At 42.0% G+C, this 24,502-nt stretch overlaps 2 protein-coding genes across 4 annotated transcripts in view; both read right to left on the bottom strand.

Annotated features, from left to right (window-relative positions):
• Positions 1 to 12,895, bottom strand: part of LOC311243209 (F-box and WD repeat domain-containing 11-B-like) — a gene marked incomplete at its 5' end in the record, with an annotated part of 130,725 nt that extends 117,830 nt beyond the window's left edge. Inside the window, 2 exon segments of the mRNA XM_084332341.1 lie at positions 12,764 to 12,832; positions 12,836 to 12,895. Coding sequence (XP_084188467.1) covers positions 12,764 to 12,832; positions 12,836 to 12,895 — 129 coding nt within the window.
• Positions 12,896 to 17,335: 4,440 nt separating this feature from the next.
• The window catches only part of LOC311242824 (eukaryotic peptide chain release factor subunit 1), a 29,379-nt gene continuing 22,212 nt past the window's right edge, over positions 17,336 to 24,502 (bottom strand). For all 3 annotated transcript variants that reach the window (XM_084331867.1, XM_084331869.1, XM_084331868.1), the window contains 2 exons: positions 19,813 to 19,960; positions 17,336 to 18,162 (listed from right to left, as the gene is read on the bottom strand). In XM_084331867.1, the coding sequence (XP_084187993.1) occupies positions 18,080 to 18,162; positions 19,813 to 19,960 (231 nt within the window). In that variant the 3' untranslated portion in view covers positions 17,336 to 18,079. The remainder of the gene's footprint in view (positions 18,163 to 19,812; positions 19,961 to 24,502) is intronic.

Raw genomic sequence — 24,502 nt, 5'->3', positions numbered from 1 at the left:
TGTATTAGGGGGTGGGAAACTGATGGGTGGGGATCGGGCGTTGTGGACAGCGACTCCTACAGGTCGGTTGGTGCGCCTGCGCAGTAGAATCAGGAAGTGTCGGGGGCAGCGTGAGCCTCCCACGCGTTACTCCTCACCACTGAGAGATCGAGCTGCGCAGGTGAAAAGATGCGACTGCTGTTACCTCAAGTACCGGAGGGGACTTGTGCTATGTATGACTTAGTCCACATTGCAGCCGGCTTGTGGGAGGCAAGAAACAGCGTTCGTGACAGGGGAGGGTTGAATTGGATGATACGAAATTGGGATGGGAGAAAATATAGAAAATGGGAGAAAAAGTGGATAAAAAAAAAAAAAAAAACTACACTTACCAGTAGTCGTTCAGTGCCGTCGCCTAAAGGTCAGAATATACTTCCCGCGTCCACAGATGCGCGTTGGTACGCGTGGCGTAATTTTCACCAATGCTCTTGTCTGCACGGACGACGCATCGGCAAGACACATTTTGTAACCGCGCGGATACCTCTGTGGATATGCGTGCCGACTGCGCATGTGCCCAGCTGTCATAACAAAAGCACTTGACGCGACGCTTCCGGACACCACAAATGGACTATAAACAGAGCCGCGTGTGCAGTGTGTCCGTTTTCGAGTATATTGAGGGCTTAATACAGCCAGAAGTCTACGCTATGGTGACGTCAGTCAGCGACGCCAAAGTGAAGCGTAGTTCCTCAGTGAACGAAAACATAAACGTTGTTATTTTGCTACTTTTACGAATTGCAAAAAAAAATCACGTTGAGCTATAGATTGTGGATGAATACACACAGAAAAGGTACACCGTGCCAATGTTCATGCTATGTTTGTTTTAAACGAGACGATTTAGAAATGGGTGCATTGGAAATACATTGCCATTTCAAGGAGGGTGGACCGCGCGGGAAAAACAACAATGATGTAACCACTACACCTCGTTTCTGACCCGTTACCTTATAATCACTCAAGCCCTGCACACGTAGAAATACTGGCATTGTTGCAATCAAAGCACATGTTTCTCCGTGAGTAAAGACTGCGTTGGTGCTTTTGGAGACGGTTTGTCTACTTTGAGGAGGAAGTGGAACGAAGACCATAACACCCTTCTGCCTATCGATGATGCGTTGCAATGCGGTCTCGTCAGAAAATGTTTAGTACTAATCGACCGCAGGAAATAATTAACAAAATGATCGTTAGCCATAGGTAATATATTTTGGCATTGTACAAGTAATATATTTATGTATTGCATGAGCAAAAGTAAAAATAAAAAAGAGAAATGAAAACACCACAACCAGGAGTCGAACCAACAATCATTGCAAGTGTTCTCACCGCTACACTACAGTACCACCCACACAAATACTATGATTATAGTTAAGAGTTAAGGTTCGTTTGAACTTATTTGTGTGTATATGTAGGCGGACGCGCAGTTTTATCTTGTGGAGATTCCCTCATGTGTACATACAAACATGTATTGTGGATTCTCCTCAGAGTTTTATAAGTGAGGACCCATGATACGATATTATCATGATACTTAAATATGGATACTTGGCGTCAGTGCCTCGATAAAATATCAGCACGCAAAATATAATACTATGCTGTATCGATCCCCCCCCCCTCCCCCCTCGTCCCCTAGTGGGCGATGGTTGATTCTCTCCTCTGCTCTCTCTCTGTTTCACAGAGGGCGGGGCTTAGCTCCTCCACACACAGAGGAGAGACAGGAACTGAATCAGATATGAGGGAAGGAGAGAAGTGTGGAAATATAGCAAATTTTTTACTTAAAATGCATACTCAATAACAGGTTGAGTAGCATTTTATGGAAGAGGAAACGGTTTGTTTTGCTCCCCTGTGTAACACCACAGGCAGAGCAGCCAGTTCTGTGTAGAGTAGTTAGTTCAGTCAGAGCAGTGATTGCAGTACAGTTAGTATTGGGAGACAGCGGCGGTGGTAACAGCCCAGTAGCGGTGGTACTATTTTACCATTTTGAGTCCGAAAATTTACATTGAATGTAAGTGCAACATTTACCAGCCACAACAGAGTCCTGCCTGCCCTGATGCCCCAACAGAAAATCAAAAGGAGGTCAAATGAGCAAATAAAACTTTAAAAAAAAACACAAGATACAAGCGTTTCCTCCAGAAAATAGTACCCGGCTTGTTATTGAATAATGTATTTAAGTTGTAATGTTCAGTTGTTGAGTTAGACAATTTACCTAATTGCGCCCCACCCCCACCTCCCGAGAGGCAAAAACTGACCGCTGCTACCTGGAGACAACGACCAGGACCGACAGCAACCGCGGGTTCGAGAAGCGGGTGTCCGTCACCGACTCAGGCACGCAGACAAGACAAACAAGACAGTCAGTCATTCGAGGGTCGGATGTCAAGGCCAAGGCAGACGGGGGGGGCAGACAGGCAGGCAGGGCTTGCTTGGTGGTGGCGATCATGCAGAGAGAAAGATGGACAGACAGACCAGGTTAGACCGGGCAGGCGGCAGGCAAGCATGTAGCCTCTCAGAGCTGGTAGGAGAACCCCCTCGACCCTCACACCTCCAGGCAAATACAAAAAAGTAAAAAGCCATTGCTGCTCAACGGGGGGGGGGGCAGAACACAATCACCCCGCCCCCGAAATCCTAGCCCACGGGTGTTATATTAATTTAACATCATCCCGTTCCAAATATCATCTCCTCAGATAGCCCTGTTGCATTGTGGGATATACTCACATTGTGTGTGGCAGCATTTCAGCTCTCAAATGTAAAAAAGAAGAAAAAAGGTGCTATTTTATATAAAGAAAAGATAAAAATGTTGTCACGGTTTTAAGAAAACCGAGACGGCGTGTTTTATTTGGTAAGACGAGAGAGGGGGCGGCCCCAGAGAAGCACCTCGAGAGCCATGTGCTTTCTGTGGGCAGGGTGGGGGGGGGGACAACAGAAGGTGATAGGGAGGGTGGGTGGGGGCTGGGGGGTAGAAGACGTGTGATGGTGATGGAAGGTGTAGTAGGGGGAGGGAGGAGGAGGGGCAGCAGAAGTAAGAGGAGAGAGGCAGAACCTGGTTGTGAGGCCTGAGGAGGGGGGGAGGGAGGAGGGAGGGATGGAGGGGGGGGCAGCAGAAGTAAGAGGAGAGAGGCAGAACCTGGTTGTGAGCCCGGCTGCTGGGGATGCTCTGCAGGCACCTGAGTGCACACAAACTCTCTGCCACCGAGGAACAGCCCAGCCAGAGAGAGCGAGGCACAGAGCACTGTGTGAGAGAGAGAGAGGGGAGGGGGGGAAGAGGATGAGGGGGGGGGGGGGGGAGGAAGTGGGGGAGCGGGTGACAAGAGATGGGGGCAGGTAGGGGAGGGGGTGAAACGAGGGCATTTTTGGGTTTGACGGATGGAAGTAGGGGGGGGGGCAGGATCGGTGGAGTGCGTTATAACGAGATGATCAAAAGGAACCCAAGAACAGAAAAGGATGAGTGGAGGACAGGGGAGTAACCGTTGAGGGTGAGGAGAGAAGAGGGGAGGAGGTAGGGGGGGGTAGTGAGGGGAAAAACCAGTATTAGAGCTACACGCACATAGGCACAGTGAGCGCAGGAACACACACACACTCCTTCACAGACACACAACAAGGCATAAGACTGGTACACAAACACACACAGAAGCAATATTAGACATGAGGAGGGTGGGGATAGGTAGAGGAGAGGGAGGGGCAAATGGGCGCATTTGTCAATTAAGACCGTTTTGATGTTTTTGACAGATGCCCACTGTTCTGCCATTCCTCACGCGTATCAGGGCTCTACAGTGCGACCAAATTGCTCGCATATGCCCCTAAAAATATTTGTATGCGAACGGTAAAAATCAATTACGCGCACGCTGTGCGAATACAGATTATAGCCTCTGTCGTCTTTTTTTTCCTCCGCTGCGAGATCGTTAAAAAACTACAAGTCCCACATTGCACTCAAGCCAACGGTCCAATCACAGTAGAGTGAAGTGACTGGTTTCATGGGAAATAAAGCAAATTACCAATCGGAAGCTCTCATTTTTCTTGTTTACTTCCTGAAACTCCGCGATCAGGGCTCTCGTTTTCCGAGACACCAACTTATTATAGTCTCTCTCTTACCAATAGCAATAGATTTTAGAACACCTAGATTTATCGATAGCAATAGTAATACAACGTTAATGCAACAAAAAACGAATGCCTTGCTTTGTTAATCATAACGTTGATGCAGTAGCGTATGTCGGTGTGTTGGCTGTAACGGACATGACAATAACATAACGTGTACACATTAAAATTGCGATAATCTATTCTAACATTTTCAAATCGATGCAGTTGAATTTCCCCCTTAGGATCGATGCATTGTTACACCCCTACACCAAAGTCACTGGCCCACTGTGTATAATAACTTGGCTAGCGTTATCAACAGCAGAGGTGGGAAATGGGTCCAGCTGCAGCGCCGGAGTGCAAGCGATGTGATGTAATTGGCAGACTCGACTGTCAATCAATGGTCTACCTGACACGCAAACTCAAACAATGTTTCTGTACTGGAGGTGTGATTGATTGAAAACTTTATTAACAGATTGCAGAATGGGTACAATACAGTACAGCTCAATACACACAATTGTTAAGGGGATGCAGACCAGAGAAAGACTTTCGTCTTGTTTACATCAGGGTCCCCCATTTCAATTAATCAGGAAAGTGTACAGTAGGAAAGTGTACAGTATTTCAATAGGCAACCCTGAAAGGATTATTTTTCTAGAAGAGCAACACAGCCAAAACATAAGCATTGTATGCATAAAAGGGGCTAAAGTTAAGTGACTGAACCTTTTGTAGCAGTAGTTTGATTTGATAGTTTATTTGATAGGGACAGCACATGTTAATGAACATCAAGTACAAAATACAAAATGTAAACATGCAGGGTTGTAGCAAGAGCTAATTTACACGCATGCACGCACAGTACAAATATACATTTATTTTTGAAAAAAAAAAACTCTGTTACTTGAAATATTTTCACTGTGCTCCTAAATATTTTTGGGTGCTCCTAAATTTCTTTGTGTGCTCCTAAATTTTTTCATTTAGGAGCACCTGTGCCCCTAGTGAAAAAGGTTAGCGTAGAGCCCTGCGTATGAGTGGTTAGTGATTAACTTTGGGACAGAATACACACGGCAGACACACCCCAGATGTCCAAACGATGTAGACCACGTAAGAAAAAGAAAATGTGGCACCTGTAACTTGAAAAGTTGGATGTTTACTTGCGTTACTTATAATTCATGTCATCTCGTGTTGCCATGGTGAAGCTAGGGCAGAACGTATAAACCAAAAGTCACCCCAAGTACATAATAATACCTGTTTGTAACCCTATTGATTTGAGTTCAGTTATGTTGTTAGTAGTAAATAGGCCTCAATTATGGGCAGCAACCAACAGTACACCTAACCAATAATGTATTTCTTTAAGCATATACAAATATTGATATCCGAGAGCAACATTTTAACTTAAACGTAAACCAAAAAAACATTACAGCGCACAGCAGGATGCTTTAATTGACACTTTTATTGATCAATTACATGTATAAAAAAGGGTGTTTTGCATGAAGACTACATGCCGTATCTACTCAGAAAAAGTAGCCACCTCCTCTGCCTTTCGAAATGTATAAATGTATTATAGTGAAATGAATTATATATTCTTGAATAGTATCCTCTACTTCAATTTGTTTCTACTGTTTTTCTACTGAATATTGGTTTATTTTGTACTTTGATGTTTGTGTAAATGTATATGTTCTGGATCTCGATTTATTGTATCTAGAAATGTAATTTCGTACAGTGGAATTGTAGTTGCCATTGCCCGTTATCGCTGACTTTTCGAAGTGCACTTGTGTTGGAACGTCAACCTGTCGGATTGTCAATCAGCACCTGCAAAATCTAAAGGCGCACCTGATGACAAACAAGCACAGAACGAATCTGACGAAGCAACAGCGCAAAGCGGGTAGTTTGCTCTTTAAAAAAAATGTATACATAATACATCAATAGAAATGTCAATCTGAGTATCCTGGTGTGCGCTGGAAGTTGTTTTTTGTTGACTTTGGTATGGTACCAAGGAGAAAAGCACTGTGGTGCATCTTCAGTTTTTTGGACAAATTATTACTTACCAGTTTATCTGCAGATATATAGGTATATGCCATCGTATGTATGACAGTAGGAGCTAAATCTAGCTTTCCAAAAAAGATAGTAATGACAGCATGCTCCGATTCTTCTTCACATTTGAACGTCAGGTCAAACTTTAAAATGTTTCTTATCGTGCAATACATTTTTGCTAATTAAGCATTTACCACCATCTACAAGCACAGAGTATCTACGGATATACCCCAATACCAATGTGTGGGAAATAATAAGACCGTAATAAGATGTAGGTACTGTCTAGTTGACCCTAGTCCACAGTAGTATGTTGTCTACGATCCCGTAGTAACTCTAGTTACAATAACCGATGAATAAAACCTGTTGGACAAGAAATGTGGACAATACAGCAACCAGTGGCTTCAATATAATCACTTTGACGCCAGTAATGTCAGCTACTTCTCCCTAGCTACTTGTTATTCAACCTTTTCTTGGAAACTAGCTTTTAAGGTAATAGAGGGCCTGATTCCTGTGCCGTGGTAGACAGTAAACCACTGGAAAAGAGTGATATTACTGTTCTACTGTGATAAACCACTGGCAAAGCATATTGCTGTTCTACTGTGATAAACCACTGGCAAAACATATGACTGTTCTACTGTGATAAACCACTGGCAAAGCATATGACTGTTCTACTGTGATAAACCACTGGCAAAGCATATTACTGTTCTTCTACTGTGATAAACCACTGGCAAAGCATATTACTGTTCTACTGTGATAAACCACTGGCAAAGCATATGACTGTTCTACTGTGATAAACCACTGGCAAAGCATATGACTGTTCTACTGTGATAAACCACTGGCAAAGCATATAACTGTTCTACTGTGATAAACCACTGGCAAAGCATATTGCTGTTCTACTGTGATAAACCACTGGCAAAGCATATGACTGTTCTACTGTGATAAACCACTGGCAAAGCATATGACCAGGGGAGGAAACTAACTTTTTGGCTTACCAGCCAACTGGCGGGTATCTGATTTTTTTTACCAGCCAAATAGATTTTTTACCAGACAAAAAAAATCGCTAATTGTGATAATTACTTCTTTGTACGTCTTCGTCTAAATTGATTTTCAATCATAGTAAATTAATCACACTGTCTCTACTCTTCAAAATATTACATCATTAAATCACATATTAACATGAAAGAGGGAACTATTCTGGACTGGGTTGGGCTGAACTGGGCAGTGAAAGATGCTGGGTTGGGCTGGTCTAGGTTATACTGAATGATGAATTGAAAATGAATTGAAAATGGGGGACCCTGATGTAAACAAGACGAAAGTCTTTCTCTGGTCTGCATCCCCTTAACAATTGCATGTATTGAGCCGTACTGTACTGTACCCATTCTGCAATCTGTTAAATAAAGTTTTCATTCATCACAGCTCAACTACTAGGAATGTGTGTCTGACTCGTGCAGGAAATATTCATCAGAAAGGGGGGACATGATGGAGGGAATGGAAAGAGCAGGTTTGACAGGAGCAGGGTTGAAGGGATTGATTGATTGAAAAGTTTATTAACAGATTGCAGAATGGGTACAGTACAGTTCAATACATACAATTGTTAAGGGGATGCAGACCAGAGAAAGACTTTCGTCTTGTTTACATCAGGGTCCCCCATTTTTAATTCATCATAACATATTGGAGTGTGGAGGAAGTGGACAAGGCATTAAGCAAACAGGACTGAAATGGGGGACCCTGATGTAAACAAGACTAAAGTCCTTCTCTGGTCTGCATTCCCTTAACAATTGTGTGTATTGAGCTGTACTGTATTGTACCCATTCTGCAATCTGTTAATAAAGTTTTCAATCAATCAATCAATACTGGGTTGGGCAGTGAAAGAACCAAGCATTTCACTGTAATGTAATAGCTAAATAAAACAACTTGAACTTGACTTGTTACATTTGCACTCTGGTTGTATGCCAAATGTATTCTGGTTGTACTGTACTTGTGCTGTAAAATGACAATACATTGGAACCGAATCGACAACGCTAGGGGTTCAGCAGGTGTGTTCTGAATGCCAAATATGACAACATCACCGTTGTGAAGGGCATATGGGCGAGTGGTGATATGCTGGGAAACCCGGTAATAATAAAATGTCACTCGGCTGCATTTAAGCAAAGCCGCTCAGTATAGTCGTCCACTATGTTGAATGCGCGTTATGGTAGCTTGTTACATGCTAGGTAGCTAGCCGGCTAATGCTGGTTGACTTGTCATTCTCATCCGACTCGAAGGAGACGCGTCGCGTGCTGTTGTTCGCCCCCATGTCAGACCGCACCGATATCCGAAAGCGACGACTCTACATGCAATTATTTTCATCCACTCATGTGTTTTTGTAAGTTTGTCTACGTTGTCAAGCCGGATGCCGGTGGCAGGAGTTAGTAGGTCTGCGCGCAGTGGTATGTCCACTTCCCCTAGATGGGCGTCATCTTCTAGAAAACGAGTGTTCATTGGAGGAGCTTAGAGCGCATATGTACAACGATGATGTTCATTGGTTATGGTCTGATTATTATGTGGCGCAAATGGGAGAAATCAAGGGGGGAGTCAGAGTTCGGTTTGTGTCAGTGAGCGAATCAGCAGATTGCAGAATGATTTTTTTGTTTTGTTTTGTAATTACTAGTACTCGCCAGACTGGCGAGTGCTCTTCATGAATTACTCGCCAAACGTAAAAAATACTTGCAATTGGCGAGTAAAGTGGCCTAATTTCCTCCCCTGCATATGACTGTTCTACTGTGATAAACCACTGGCAAAGCATATTGCTGTTCTACTGTGATAAACCACTGGCAAAGCATATTGCTGTTCTACTGTGATAAACCACTGGCAAAGCATATTGCTGTTCTACTGTGATAAACCACTGGCAAAGCATAGAGCCATATGAAATCCGCGTTCACGGAATCGCGGACGGAATCGCGGAATTAACCAATAAAAATGGAATCAACTGCAAAACGTGGAATATTGCAGAATTTGGCCTAATCTGGACTGAAATTTCGTTTTTGGGTGGAACGTTTGGTGCACACGCGACCGGGGAGGCGGGGACTCTACAGCGTGTTACACACAACACAGCCGCGGTGCTCAAGCGTCTGGCTGCTTCAGTGTTAACATCGTCAAGAAGCTAAACAATTCCACAATAAGCCCTCAATTCAGAGCAGAACAGTATCCTAATGACTTTTATGCCTCCAGTGATAAGGTGTTTTGCTAATTCTGTCAACGTTCCGTGGACTGGACCCGCAAAAACACTTGCGACACTATTGTGATTAAATAGCTATAACGTTAGGACGTTTAGCTTCTAGCTAAATCTAGTGCACCCATCCATTTGTTTAATGCAAACGATTGTCATTATACACTGCCCTTTATAAACTAAATACACTTAAATAGCTATGTAACGTTATAGGACTATCTATGGAAATGATAGCTTCTAGAAGTTCTAGCTAAATCTGGTGCACCCATCCATTTGTTTAATGCAAACGATTGTCATTATACACTGCCCTTTATAATCTAAATAAACTTAAATAGCTATGAAACGTTACAGTACATAGGACTATAGATGGAAATGATAGCTTCTTGCTAAATCTAGTGCACCCATCCATTTGTTTAATGCAAACGATTGCCATTATACACTGTCCTTTATAAACGAAATAAACTAAACTAAAGGTGCCTAAATTATGCATTACTATATTTCATCACAATATAATAGATATAGCTAGGTTACTGACATTGTCATTGTGATAATGTCAGTAGTAGCTAGCTGTATCTATTGTTTACACTTGAAATATGTATTTTTATTTTGTCACAATATTAATTGAAAAATATTGTGTAAAATTGAACTGTATTTCTGAGTTGCAGCACTTAAAAACATTAAATGGACTGTTATATCTTATTCAATTGTGGACATTTATTCATTCCCACTTATTAGACACTATTTCTGATGGTAAAGTGAGCATAAAAGGCAAAATACAGAATTCTGAAATATTAAAACGGAAAAAATGGAATTTGGGAAAAAATAAAATGGAATTTGGAAAATAATAAAACGGATTTCATATGGCTCTAGCAAAGCATATTACTGTTCTACTGTGATAAACCACTGGCAAAGCAATTAAAGCATATTACTGTTCACTGATAAACCACTGGCAAAGCATATTACTGTTCTACTGTGATAAACCACTGGCAAAGCAATTAAAGCATATTGCTGTTCTACTGTGATAAACCACTGGCAAAGCATATTGCTGTTCTACTGTGATAAACCACTGGCAAAGCATACGACTGTTCTACTGTGATGAACCACTGGCAAAGCATACAACTGTTCTAATGTGATAAACCACTGGCAAAGCATATAACTGTTCTACTGTGATAAACCACTGGCAAAGCATATAACTGTTCTACTGTGATAAACCACTGGCAAAGCATACGACTGTTCTACTGTGATAAACCACTGGCAAAGCATATAACTGTTCTACTGTGATAAACCACTGGCAAAGCATATAACTGTTCTACTGTGATAAACCACTGGCAAAGCATACGACTGTTCTGTGATAAACGACTGGCAAAGCATACGACTGTTCTACTGTGATAAACGACTGGCAAAGCATATTACTGTTCTACTGTGATAAACGACTGGCAAAGCATACGACTGTTCTACTGTGATAAACGACTGGCAAAGCATACGACTGTTCTACTGTGATAAACGACTGGCAAAGCATATTACTGTTCTACTGTGATAAACGACTGGCAAAGCATATTACTGTTCTACTGTGATAAACCACTGGCAAAGCATATTACTGTTCTTCTACTGTGATAAACCACTGGCAAAGCATATTACTGTTCTACTGTGATAAACGACTGGCAAAGCATATTACTGTTCTACTGTGATAAACGACTGGCAAAGCATATTACTGTTCTACTGTGATAAACCACTGGCCAATCATATTACTGTTCTACTGTGATAAACGACTGGCACTGGCAAAGCATATTACTGTTCTACTGTGATAAACCACTGGCAAAGCATACAACTGTTCTACTGTGATAAACGACTGGCAAAGTATACGACTGTTCTACTGTGATAAACGACTGGCAAAGCATATTACTGTTCTACTGTGATAAACCACTGGCCAAGCATATTACTGTTCTACTGTGATAAACGACTGGCAAAGCATATTACTGTTCTACTGTGATAAACCACTGGCCAAGCATATTACTGTTCTACTGTGATAAACGACTGGCAAAGCATATTACTGTTCTACTGTGATAAACGACTGGCCAAGCATACGACTGTTCTACTGTGATAAACGACTGGCAAAGCATATTACTGTTCTACTGTGATAAACCACTGGGCAAGCATATTACTGTTCTACTGTGATAAACCACTGGCAAAGCATATTGCTGTTCTACTGTGACTTGTTTACAAGACCCAGTAACAAGACACCACATTATTATGTCCCATTATATATATATTTATATAACTTAACTCGTCTGTTCCGTCGCCATGTAGAAAACAATGGTTGCTATGCTATATACAGACAGCCATGTTGGAAGACAGAACTAAGTTACACTAGGCAAGGCCTCCATTAGCTCAGCAGCTAGCGTGTTGTGTTAGCCATGTTTGACCCACTCCATCACAGCACAGACAGTAAGACATTTAATCGTAGAAAGACCACCAAGCGGTTACAGGCAGCCATGTTGGAAGAACTAGAACCACGCCAACATTCCGTGGAGAGGCCTCTCTATCGCTCCTCCTGCTAGCTCGCTGCTTAATCACGACGATATAACGCTGCTGTCTGAATGAACTAGCAAATACACACAAGTTCCTTCTACGCAGTTCCACAAAAAACATAAACAGGCAACAGATTTCAGTTACATTCTCTTCCAGAGAGACGACCGTCCGCACTGCTCCCGTACCGCCGGTGTGTCAACTACGACGACGACCAAACGAAACCCCCGGTTGAATCAACAAGAGCCTTTAATTTATGTGGTTTCCTCGCTAACAGCTAGCTCCTCATGCTAACAGACAGCAGCTAACAGCTAGCTCCTCATGCTAACAGCTAGCTCCGCGGGCTAACAGACAGCAGCTAACAGCTAGGTCCGCGGGCTAACAGACAGCAGCTAACAGCTAGCTCCTCATGCTAACAGCTAGCTCCGCGGGCTAACAGACAGCAGCTAACAGCTAGCTCCTCATGCTAACAGACACACAGGGCCCAGAGTGGCGCAGCGGCACCGCAGTTAACAGCGACCCCGAGGATCCGGGGCTTTTCTTCGGACTCAACCTTCCCGTTATAACCGGGGGGCCGCCGCCGCGCGTCCATTTTATACCAAAAAAAAGGAACGGAGGTGTTTTTTTTTTTTTTTTTCAACACTTTTCACGACAATTCATGTTAGTCAGTTAACCGGGCTCCGGTCAGTCAGAAGAAGCGTTCTTTTAAAGGTTACACACACAAAAAACGTATCGATAACTTCGGGCCCTCCCTCTTTAATTTTTTTTGTTGGTCTCCCCCTCCTTTCTCCTCCACCTCTCTCTCCCCCTCTCTCCACCGACCCGCTTTCTAGGTTCCCTGCTGCCGTCGTTATAGCCCCGGCGCCCCGTTAAAAACACCGGGGGGGGGTACCGCGTTCCGGTGGCGAATCTTACCATTAGTTCCAACGTTTTGTCCTCGATCTCCGGCTCCATGTTGACGGTCGCTCCCCCCCCTCTGAACACTCACTGTGGGAAATGGAAACCCAACCCTCTGCGTCGCGCGGCCCGCAAATGCAGAGACGTCATTCACCTCTCTCTCTCTCTCTCTCTCTCTCTCTCTCTCTCTCTCTCTCTCTCTCTCTCTCTCTCTCTCTCTCTCTCTCTCTCTCTCTCTCTCTCTCTCTCTCTCTCTCTCTCTCTCTCTCTCTCTCTCTCTCTCTCTCTCTCTCTCTCTCTCTCTCTCTCTCTCTCTCTCTCTCTCTCTCTCTCTCTCTCTCTCTCTCTCTCTCTCTCTCTCTCTCTCTCTCTCTCTCTCTCTCTCTCTCTCTCTCTCTCTCTCTCTCTCTCTCTCTCTCTCTCTCTCTCTCTCTCTCTCTCTCGGCCACACTGCTCCAGCCTCCTCCGCGCGCGGCGCTGTGTCACAACGGGTGCGGGCGGGGCTGGGGGGGAAGGGTGGGGGGGTGATGACGCCCCATACAGTGAAACGCGTGCCGATTGGTTGAATTTCGACAAAGGGGGCGGTAGCCACGCCGGCTCGCCCTTTATTGATAGGCTCATCGTGCTACCAAGGCTTTTCCCGGTAACGCCCCCAAAACAAAAGGGGGCAAATGGATGGAGGATGCTGTTGCTATCCTGGAAGGATATGACCAGAAAAAGCGACATCAATCATCCGCATAGCTTTGCTGTGATGTTGCAGGATGTCGGGTGTTTTTTTTCTTTTTTTTTTAAATATTGGTCATGATATGGAAGTCGACAATTAATTATGATGCGTTTCCACATGGGTGGGGGGGGGGGGGTCGTACAAATCTATGTTTATACATATTGTGGCATGCATTTCATAGTATGAGTAGCAGTTGTGCTATAACACATTCGAAGGATAAATGTTTGACTCACAATAGACTTTCAACCAATTAGAATCACATTTTGCTTAGGTGATGATGAACGATGATAATGAGTGATTAATCAGAACAGCTTTACCAGTTGGGTCTTTTGATACCCCCCTTTCCCCTGGCGTTCACTTGTGGATTCCTCTTGGTGAAGCTGAAGGGGTTATAGCGAAGACAAGGTGGCACGGTGTTACCTTAGATGACTCAAGTCTCCATCCCTCTTTATCTGCCTAGCAACACATCAAAGGTTCCAAGTCTGACTGTAAAAAAAAATTGGCATATTTTCTCGTTTCTCCGAAACTAACTGACCAAGACGACAGGATTGATCACAGCAAGCTTCTCAATGCAACTTTTTTTTTTCTTCAACAAAACAATGCCGATTTATTTTGCACATCATCGCACGCTCACCCATCCCAAAAGTTGTGGATTAATTTCGTTTAAGTTATTGAGTTTTGGGCTCTTTCACACCTATTGTTGCAGTTCTTATTGGTTCCGTTATGTTTCATATTGCCAATTGTCGTTTTTATTGGTTCAGTTGTTTCATATTGCCAATTGTAGTTTTATTGGTCGTTTCACATCGTCAATTGTAGTTTTTATTGGTCGTTTCACATTGTCAATTGTAGTTTTTATTGGTTCAATTTCACATTGCAAATTCTTGTAGTTTTTATCGTTTCAATTTCACATTGCAAATTCTTGTAGTTTTTATCGTTTCAGTTTCACATTGCCAATTCTTGTAGTTTTTATCATCAGTTTCACATTGCCAATGGTTGCAGTTTTCCTAGTCAGTTGTGTTTCACATGGCCTGGCCAACTGACAAACTATTCTTTCCGAGCAAAGGCTTGTGTCCATGCAGGTCAGCTTTCTATTGCACACATCTCTACATTGGCTTCGCACAAATGTTATGAAATATTATAGTTTTCCCAATTCACCGCCTGTGATTAATGATGCGCTACTTCCTAGGCTACAGTCATCTACATAATCCATGCGAGAAAGTTAAATAGCACAACATTATTTGGTCACTTTTAACTGACCAGCAACGACAATAATAACCTTGTGATGATGAAAAACCACACATTTGGAAATATCAGGAAGAACGAAGACTTTGGGGTTATTTTCCCGCTTTTGGTCCAATTGCTTTCACACTTGATATGCCAGCATTCATACCAACTAAAACTAATCACACAGGGGGGTCAATGCTCTAGCCTCTGAATGATGAATTAAAGGGATAATGAGTGATTAATCAGAACTAGTCAATGCTCGAGTCTTGTACCTAAAATTTTACCTAAAATTGTACCTCATCCCATTTCTGCTTTGCACTAGATAGTACTGTACATTAGTACACTGCATAGTATTGTGTATTGTATATTATATGGTAACTCAGAACATTGTACATATATCTATACCGAACACTGTGACCTCATTTTCTTCTTCTAAATTCATGCTATATTATGTTATTTGATACTATCTTGTCTTGCACAGTCTCTGGAGCGTAACAGTAAGAAGCATTTTGTATGAAAGTATTCTGTACTTCTGTATGACAACTATTAAAGAACTTGAACTTGAGTCTAGGCCCTAGAGCATTGCCCCTCCCCCCGTGATTAGATCAATCTAGGATTTGATTCAACCAGACTAAACAAGGCAGGTGTGAAAGCCCCCAAAATAATTAGAACATGGCCTCTAGTGATGTCATACAAACACAAATTAAACTTTTTTTTTTTTTTTTAGATCAATGAAATGTAGCCATTTTTCTTTCTCCATCTAGGCCTACATAATTTAATTGATTTGGAATTACACAACAAGGAATGGATTCATTGTGTTCTGATGACATCTCCGGGAGACAACATCCAAAATTGGAACTCTCAATAACTGGAGACTTAAATAATATGTAAAAATTTTATATGTACAAAATTGTTTACTTTTGGGATGTGAGATTATGTGCAAAATAAATCAATACTATTTCTTTTTTTGTTAAGTGCCCCTTTAAGTGAAGCACCGTCAATTTATTAAAAAAGAAAGTTGGAAAGGGAGGATGCAATCAAGTATTTAAACATGACCGTTGTTAAACCCTTGCTTCGTTCTGTCTTCTTAGGTCACTTTCACACCCAGGCGCTTCGGCCTCACCTTAACCAAACCCTGCTTCGTCTCGTCGGATAGTCAGGCCGGGTTTGGGGTGGCGAGAAGGTGCCATTCAAAAATCAGGTATGCCTGAAAACATCGGTTTGCTTGAGAGTGAACTCCGGTGCGGTTAGTTTGAGGATGCGAATGCAAACGGGGCAGAATGCAGGAATGACCCCAACAATTGCGCATTTAAGGAAACTGATTGTTTTTTTTTTTTTTTTTTACATTTCAATCATATGACAACTTTTTCATCATCGCAATGTTATTCCGCAGCTGGTAAGTTAAAAATAGCCAAATAACGTTCAGTAGCCTAGACAGTGTCACATCATTAATTGGAAAATATCATATTCCATAACATTAGTGCAACAAGCCATGGTGGAGACCACATGATTTGTATGTATACATATATGATCTCCTGTTTACCAAAAAAGTTAATTAAACATTTGTTTTATTAAGTCAATTATGTCATTGTATGGGGACATGAATGAAACTGGGCTTCGTATGGGGTATATGTGATACCAGATTAGATTGAGAAACACCCCTCGATGCCTGTATACGGTCAGGCTCTCGTGAAAAGGAATGACAAAACAACCAACATTTTAAAATATCCCTACAAGTTTGAAGCCCGGTTTTCACAGCAAAAACTCAGGTATGTGATTCAAAATGACGGCTGACCTGCGTGATGATCACATGATACTTTGTTTAGGTCTTCTCAATTGGACGATGTGAGGAACTGTCTGCGAGTTTCACTCTGATATTTAGTCCAATCGCGGAGGTGTGCTGTCCCAATAGACGAGTGACCGTTTCCACCCTGTGGCATTCGTTTACAGCGCTTGGCGCGCCCGACAAGAGTGCGGCGTGGATGCTCTCGCCGGACCGAAATCACAGTCAACCGAGCTATAGGTGTGAAAGCGACCTCAGGTCTCTTAAAAGCATGCTGAACGGGCCCCTTAACCTTACCTTTTAAGTGCATTTGGAGAGAATGAAAGTAGAAAATAGCTAAACCCCCATCCAGACTACACTCCTGCCCTGGCAGACTTGAGCCGCTTCTGGGGAAAAGCTTCCGTTGCCTGAACTGTACAGGCTGCTGCCACAGACCGTCTCAGGAGAGAAGCCAATGTCATCAAGGAGGGAGTCCGTAGTCTGGACTCGGACCGGGATCTTTATAAAAACTTAAACCCATGCGTATATAAATCCTGATCTGCATTGGCACAGCGACTCAACAGGAAGAGAGAACCGCTACTGGCTGAGAAATGATGTTATCCTTTTTGTTTTTGCCATTTAAAATTTAAAATACAAGTCAATATAAAGCAGTGAACCCCTTTGTAAAACCAATGAGACGACTGAAATACACTCCATACACTTAAGTCGAGCTTAATGGTCACACGTGATTATCAGAACATATTCGCTGGTGGGAGATGGGAGATGGGGGGTGGGGGGAGAAGGGTCAGCTGCTTCCCCCCCCCTCTGGGAGACGAGAGATTCCACAGGATTGAGACCAGAGCCGATGAGGAGGTAGCAATGGTTTTCAGCAGTTCAAATTTAATACTTTGTCCCCCTTTCTCTACAGAAACCCAGGTAAAAAAAATCCCCCACTCTCATAAAATACAACAGCAGCAGTTACCAGTAAAAAAATGAAATGCAAAAAGAAAAGAAAAAAGATAATAGAAAGAGAGAAAGCATAGGAGGGGAAGAGGGGCGAGGACAGATGAGTAAAGAAAGGAAAATATATATTTTTTTTCTATATGAGAGGAGTGAGTCCAAAGTTGTTCTTCAGACAGAGGGGTGGTGGGTGGGGGGTGTTTGGGGGCAGCGAGGGTTCTGGGAGCTTGCTGTTGTGTTCATTCAAAATGGAGGGGAGGAGAGAGAAAGAAAGAAAAAATAACAAAAACGAGTCGAGTCCAATCCAACTAGGGGAAAGAACCAGCACTCTAAGGCAGGGATTTATTCAGGAAGGGCATTCTCCCTCTCTGGATCGAAAAACAAAATCTCACTCCTCTTCAGCCTGTGCCGAGTTTTAGTGTGCGCGCGCGCATATGAGATGTGAGTGCATGTTGGTGTGTTTTATGCGACCGGTATGTTTTGGAGAGTGTGTCTTGTCATATATATATATAAGGAATATATATATATATATATATGGTGAATTCGGCTCCTCCTCTCACTTGCTGCAAAAGAGAGGTGGCATTTTTCTTTCCTCATTTCTTCATTCATTCGTTTGCTTTTGCTTTTTTTTTTCTCCCAAAAAAAAAAATCAGTCCCCGACTACCTAGTAGTCATCCAAGTCGAATAACTCGTCATCCTCTCCCTGGTACTCCATGCCCTGGAAGTCCACCCTGTACCGCAAGATACCTGAGGAGAAAGACAGACACAATATTCACGTTTACGTCGATCAGCGGACACTTCTATCCAAAACTACTTACAGGTTCTGTTACAACAAGTCAGTAGGAAGGGAAGGGTACAACTCTGGCAGCAGCGAGTCAGTAATATTGTTCATCAAACAGTGGAACTTGAGCGCTTCGGTCTTGAGTGCATAGTAGTATAGACATATTAGCATAGCAGGTAGTAATATAGGCAAGGAAGATTACTTAGTAGCATAATAGTAAAAGACAGTACGAAGGTTAGTAGTTATTTTTAAATATTTATTTGAATTTGAGTTATTGATTGAAGAAGTGTGTTTTTAGTTGACGAGACAGTCGCGGTGGCCGGCTGAGCTTACCTTTTTATTTATCTTTAAAATGGTGCTATAGATAACATTTTAATTTAAATAATAAGTACACCCACAGAGCTTTTAGAAAGGTGCGGGGGGAAAAGTATTGCTTTTCCCCCCAGTAAAGTTTTGATTAATGAATTTATTTAAAAAAAATGTTTGCAGGTCCAAAATGAACCGTTGTTTACATGTTGCGTGCATGTATGATTGGGTAAATGACGGGCTGGTGCTCTAGTGCGACATCTAGTGGCTGAATGTCATCTATAGCAGCTTTAACTTCAGGTTAATGTGCAATGAGTGCACAGAATGTAACTTAGTACTACCTCTAATACCTCTGCTGGGAACAGACAATATTCATGTTGTAAAATATGTCCCCATAGCAACATGTATTCATGTCGTAAACTATCTGTCCACATAGCAACATGTATTAATGTAGTAAACTATCTGTCCCCATAGCAACATGTATTAATGTAGTAAACTATCTGTCCCCATAGCGACATGTATTCATGTAGTAAACTCTGTCCCCATAGCAACATGTATTAATGTAGTAAACTCTGTCCCCATAGCAACATGTATTAATGTAGTAAACTCTGTCCCCATAGCAACATGTATTCATGTCGTAAACTCGGTCCCCATAGCAACATGTATTAATGTAGTAAACTCGGTCCCCATAGCAACATGTATTAATGTAGTAAACTCTGTCCCAATAGCAACATGTATTAATGTAGTAAACTCTGTCCTCATAGCAACATGTATTAATGTAGTAAACTCTGTCCTCATAGCAACATGTATTAATGTAGTAAACTCGGTCCCCATAGCAACATGTATTAATGTAGTACATTTACATTTAGTCATTTAGCTGACGCTTTTATCCAAAGCGACTTACAAGTTCTGTACGACAAGCCATCAGGAAGGGCACAACTCTATCAGCTGAGCAACAATAACTAGTAAACTCTGTCCCCATAGCAACATGTATTAATGTAGTAAACTCGGTCCCCATAGCAACATGTATTCATGTCGTAAACCCTCTGTATTTTTATTAGTCCTAGTTTGAGGACTCGGGTCAGGTAGCCTTATCCAGGTAGGACAAGGAGTGGTTAAGGGTAGGGGTTAGGGTTAAGATAATGGGTAGAAAAGGATAGGCTTAGGAAAGTACAACCCTATGCATATTTTGAGCTAAAAGTCAAGCGTTTGACGTTTTGCGTACGTAGCGTTGTCATTTTATGTCAACATCCAAAGTTCTCAAAAAATCAACAAATCGTATCCAGTGAAACGTAAAATGGGCGGTTTACCCCCGATGCCTCCGAAGCCCTTGACGAACTGGGAGCCCTCCTGGCTCTTGTCTGTGACTATCTCCAGCGTGGCGCCAAATTTCTTGTAGTTGTTAGCGAACCATTCCAGCAGGGGCATACTCTCCAGCAGCTCGTGTTCCTGCCCCGTCTGGAGAGAAACACACAGGACATGGCGTTTCAGTGACATGGATCAAAACGGACATTAACCCTTTCACTACCACACTACAGACGGTTAACCTTCTGTAGTGTGGTAGTGAAAGGTTAACCTTCTGTAGTGTGGTAGTGAAAGGTTAACCTTCTGTAGTGTGGCAGTGAAAGGTTAACCTTCTGTAGTGAGGTAGTGAAAGGTTAACCTTCTGTAGTGTGGTAGTGAAAGGTTAACCTTCTGTAGTGTGGTAGTGAAAGGTTAACCTTCTGTAGTGTGGTAGTGAAAGGGTTAACCTTCTGTAGTGTGGTAGTGAAAGGGTTAACCTTCTGTAGTGTGGTAGTGATAGGTTAACCTTCTGTAGTGTGGTAGTGAAAGGTTAACCTTCTGTAGTGTGGTAGTGAAAGGTTAACCTTCTGTAGTGTGGTAGTGAAAGTGTTAACCTTCTGTAGTGTGGTAGTGAAAGGTTAACCTTCTGTAGTGTGGTAGTGAAAGTGTTAACCTTCTGTAGTGTGGTAGTGAAAGGTTAACCTTCTGTAGTGTGGTAGTGAAAGGTTATCCTTCTGTAGTGTGGTAGTGAAAGTGTTAACCTTTTTTTTTTTTTGTATTTTATTTTTTTATTCTTTTTTAAAACAAACATATAAACAAACATGACAACACACGATAAGATATACAAGCATTAATTGTCAGGGCACATCCAATGAGATCACATTTTGGTTAGTTGTTTTATATAAGATATACCCATAATACCTGTTATCTAAAAAAAAAACCTACATACATATGCTCAGCTCGAAACCCCCCCTCCCGGACCCCACCTTGAGAAGTACCTCCACTATCCCTCGCACCTAACCAGACACTACCATTATAAGCTAGCTTTTATTCTCTCCACCACTTCTAACCACATTGACATTTTGGATTCATTGAGACCCAGAATTCTTGCTGTAGATATTTCATGGTAAATTACATCGAGATATGTAAGAAACCAAACTTTACGGCACATTTTTTCCGGTTGAAACCAGCGTGATGCGATCAGCTTTTTGGCTACTGTGATACCCGATAAAACCAATCTCTTTAGCTGTGGATTCACTGCAAACTCAAAAACATCATTCAACAGCAATACCGAGGGGTGTACAGGTATATTCCAAGATACGAGTTTTGATATTTGTTGGGTCACATCTTTCCAGAATGCCTTAACTGGTGAGCAGTCCCAATACATGTGCATAAATGTCCCTTCGTCCCCATTTGTACATTGGGTGCATTTGGAATCTTGTTTGAGCCCCATTCGGCACAGTCTTATAGGAGTCAAGTATGTCCTGTGAATATAGTTAAGATTGATTTGTTGATGATCCGGGTTCCTTGATGTAAGTCGGACATTTGCCCAGGCTCCTTGCCAATCAAAGTCATTTTCCAGGTCTGGTATATCCCTCCTCCAGACAGAGTCAAGTTGGAGGGTTTCATACGAGGACGTTAGTAATTGATGATAAAATTCTGAAACAAAACCTCTCGATGTCTCTCTTGAGTAGAAGAATTTGTGGTATCTGTGGTGTTCAATTGGTCTGTCTAATGGAACACCGTGAGACTTCAAACATAGCTCTAACTGTTTGTGAAAAAGCCATGTGGACTTGGTGAGATTAAATTTTTTGCGTATTTCTTTATCACTACAAAAACCCTGTTTGTTAAAAATATCCCCTAATGAGTGTATGCCTTGCTTTTCCCATATAGGGAATCTTATAGGTCGTTTTCCAATTAAGAGAGCATTGTTATTGAATAAGGGAGTATGGTTGTGCCATTCTTGTGGGTTAGGATTTTTTTTTTGTGATTCACGCCATATCCGGATCGCATGAGTAATTATGGGGCCAAATTTTCGTTCACAGTGCTTGATTGGTAGTTTAGTGTATGCTATGTCCTTCAGTCTATGTGGGGCTACTATGTTTTCTTCTATTTTCCTCCAAGATGCTAATGCTTGGGAGTCAAACCATGTTGTCAATGGACTTAATGAGTACGCCTTAAAATATAGGAAAAAATCTGGAAATGCCATGCCACCATCTGCTTTATTTCTCTGTGCGGTGGATCTTTTTATACGTGGTGGTTTGTTATTCCAAATAAATTTGTATGTGTAGGAGTGTAATCTTTTCCAGTAACCCTCTGGAGGGGGTAACGGTAGCATTGAACAGAAGAAGTTGATTTTAGGTAGTACATCCATCTTAACTATTGATATCCGTGCTTGTACTGTGTTCTTAAGTTTTGCCCATCTATCAAGGTCGTCTTTGATTTTGTTTTGGATTTTTGTGTAGTTGTGCTTCACCGTTTGTCTTATGGTAGGGAATATTTCCACTCCCAAGCATCTGAAATGTTTTACCATCGGTATCTGTCCTGGGAGGGTTGTATCTTTTTTTGCAGGGGTGTTAAGTGGAAGGAAAGCCGACTTCGGCCAATTTATCTTAAATCCCGATAAATCACCAAAGTCCTCAATCAACTTGAGCAGATGAGGCAATGTGGTGTTGGGGTTTTTCATGAACAATATTACATCGTCCGCATATAAACAAATTTTTTGTTGTGTGCCCTTGATTACGATAGGTTCTATGGATTGGGATTGTCTTATATATTGTGCTAACGGCTCTAATGATAGATTGAACAGACCGGGACTAAGAGGGCAACCTTGTCTGGCTGAGCGCGATACCGGAAAGATATCGGAGATGATTGTGCCTGTTATAATCATGGCCGATGGGGCTTTGTATAATACTTTAATCATATCGATGAATCCTTTTCCTAACCCCATCCTTTCTAGCACTGCCCACAGATACGACCATTCCAGCCTGTCAAAGGCCTTCATAGCATCCAGGGACAGTATCGCCTTAGGTATGGTATCCTCTTTGTCGGCATCAAGTACGTGCAGTATACGTCTTATGTTCTCAGTGATCAGGCGGCCTCCTATGAAGCCAGTTTGGTCCGGGTGAACTAAAGACGTCATATGCTTTTGTAATCTGATGGCTAATACCTTAGAGTACAGTTTGATATCTGTTCCGAGGAGGCTTACAGGTCTATAACTACCGCACTCGTTGGGGTCTTTGTCTTTTTTAAGGAGGACTGTTATGAGTGCAATATTGTCGGTTTTATGGAAGTTCCCCTCTTTGACTGAGTATAAGATCATATTTAGTAATAAGGGGCCAATTATGTCCCAACAAGAAAGGTACATTTCTGATGGGAAACCGTCTCTTCCTGGAGCCTTACCACTTTTCATTGCGGTTATGGCCATCTTGAGTTCCTCTAGTGTGATCGGTATTTCTAACTGTTTAGCGTCATCCTCTGAAAGTTTAGGGAGAATAATTTGATTAAGAAATGTGTCCATTTTGTTTTGATCGAAGGTCATTTCTGATTTATATAAATCGGAGTAGAATACTTTGAATGTATCGTTTATTTTTACCGGATCTGTTACAAGTACTTGTTGTGCTCTAATGGTAGTTATATCTGCAAATGTTGCATTAATTCTTAATCGCATGGCTAATAGGTGGCTGGGTTTGGAACCATGGGAGTACTGCTGTTGTCTTGTGCTGCGTATTTGTATTTCCGATTGTTGTCTGTATATGTCATTGATCTCTATTTTTAGTACGTTAACTTGATTTTCTAGTCGAGTTGAGTTGTTGTATTTCAGAGAATTAAATAACGTTGAGTAAAGCGTTTCCAGCTCATCCAGTTTTGTGTTTTGATTCTTGCGCATTTTGGAGGAAAAGCTATCCGTGAAGTCTTTGATCATTCCCTTTACCGACATCCATATTATTCTGGGGTCTTGCACCGAGTTTGCATTCTCCCGTTGGAATACTATAAGAGCTTCTTTGAGTTGTGTAATGAATTCCTTGTTGTTAAGCAGCAACGAGTTAAATCGCCATCTTGGGGCTCGGGAGGATAGTATACCAAATGTACCTTTAAGGAGTAAATAACAGTGATCTGATAGTGCGTTGGGTATCATTTCCACTTCATAATTATCAAATAGTTTCTGTGATGCAAAGACATAATCTATTCTGGATAGTGTCTTATGTCTCGCAGATCGACAAGAGTACTTTCGGGTCGTGGGGTTAAGTAACCGCCATAAGTCCTTTACACCTGTAATCTTTGACCAATCCTTTAATGCCTTCGATGAATTCTTTTGTTCGCTGGAAAAGGCGAGGTAAGATTTGTCTATCCTTGGGTTCCAGATGGCATTAAAATCCGCTCCTATTATAAATGAGTAATCGGGAATGTCTAACATTGCATTGGTTAGTGTAGTGAAGAAATCTTCTTCGTACAAATTTGGGGCGTATACCGCTATCAACGCTATTTTCCTGTTCTTATGTTCAATCTTAGCTATAGTTATCCGACCTTCTACATCAGACCATACTCCCTTTAGTACAATATTCAACTTACGTTTAACGACTATTGCTACACCCCGAGTTCTCGTACCAATAGAGGAGTGACTGATATTATGGTATATGTTGTCCGCTAATTTACCTATGTCTTTCCCTAGAATGTGTGTTTCGCTTAGCAGAGCTATGTCCACATGTTCTTTTT

Source organism: Notolepis coatsorum (assembly GCF_963971535.1).
Source record: "Notolepis coatsorum genome assembly, chromosome: 16".
Classification (NCBI taxonomy): Eukaryota; Metazoa; Chordata; class Actinopteri; order Aulopiformes; family Paralepididae; genus Notolepis; species Notolepis coatsorum.
Note: the sequence above shows the minus strand (reverse complement) of the source record. Positions and strands in the feature narration are given on the sequence as shown.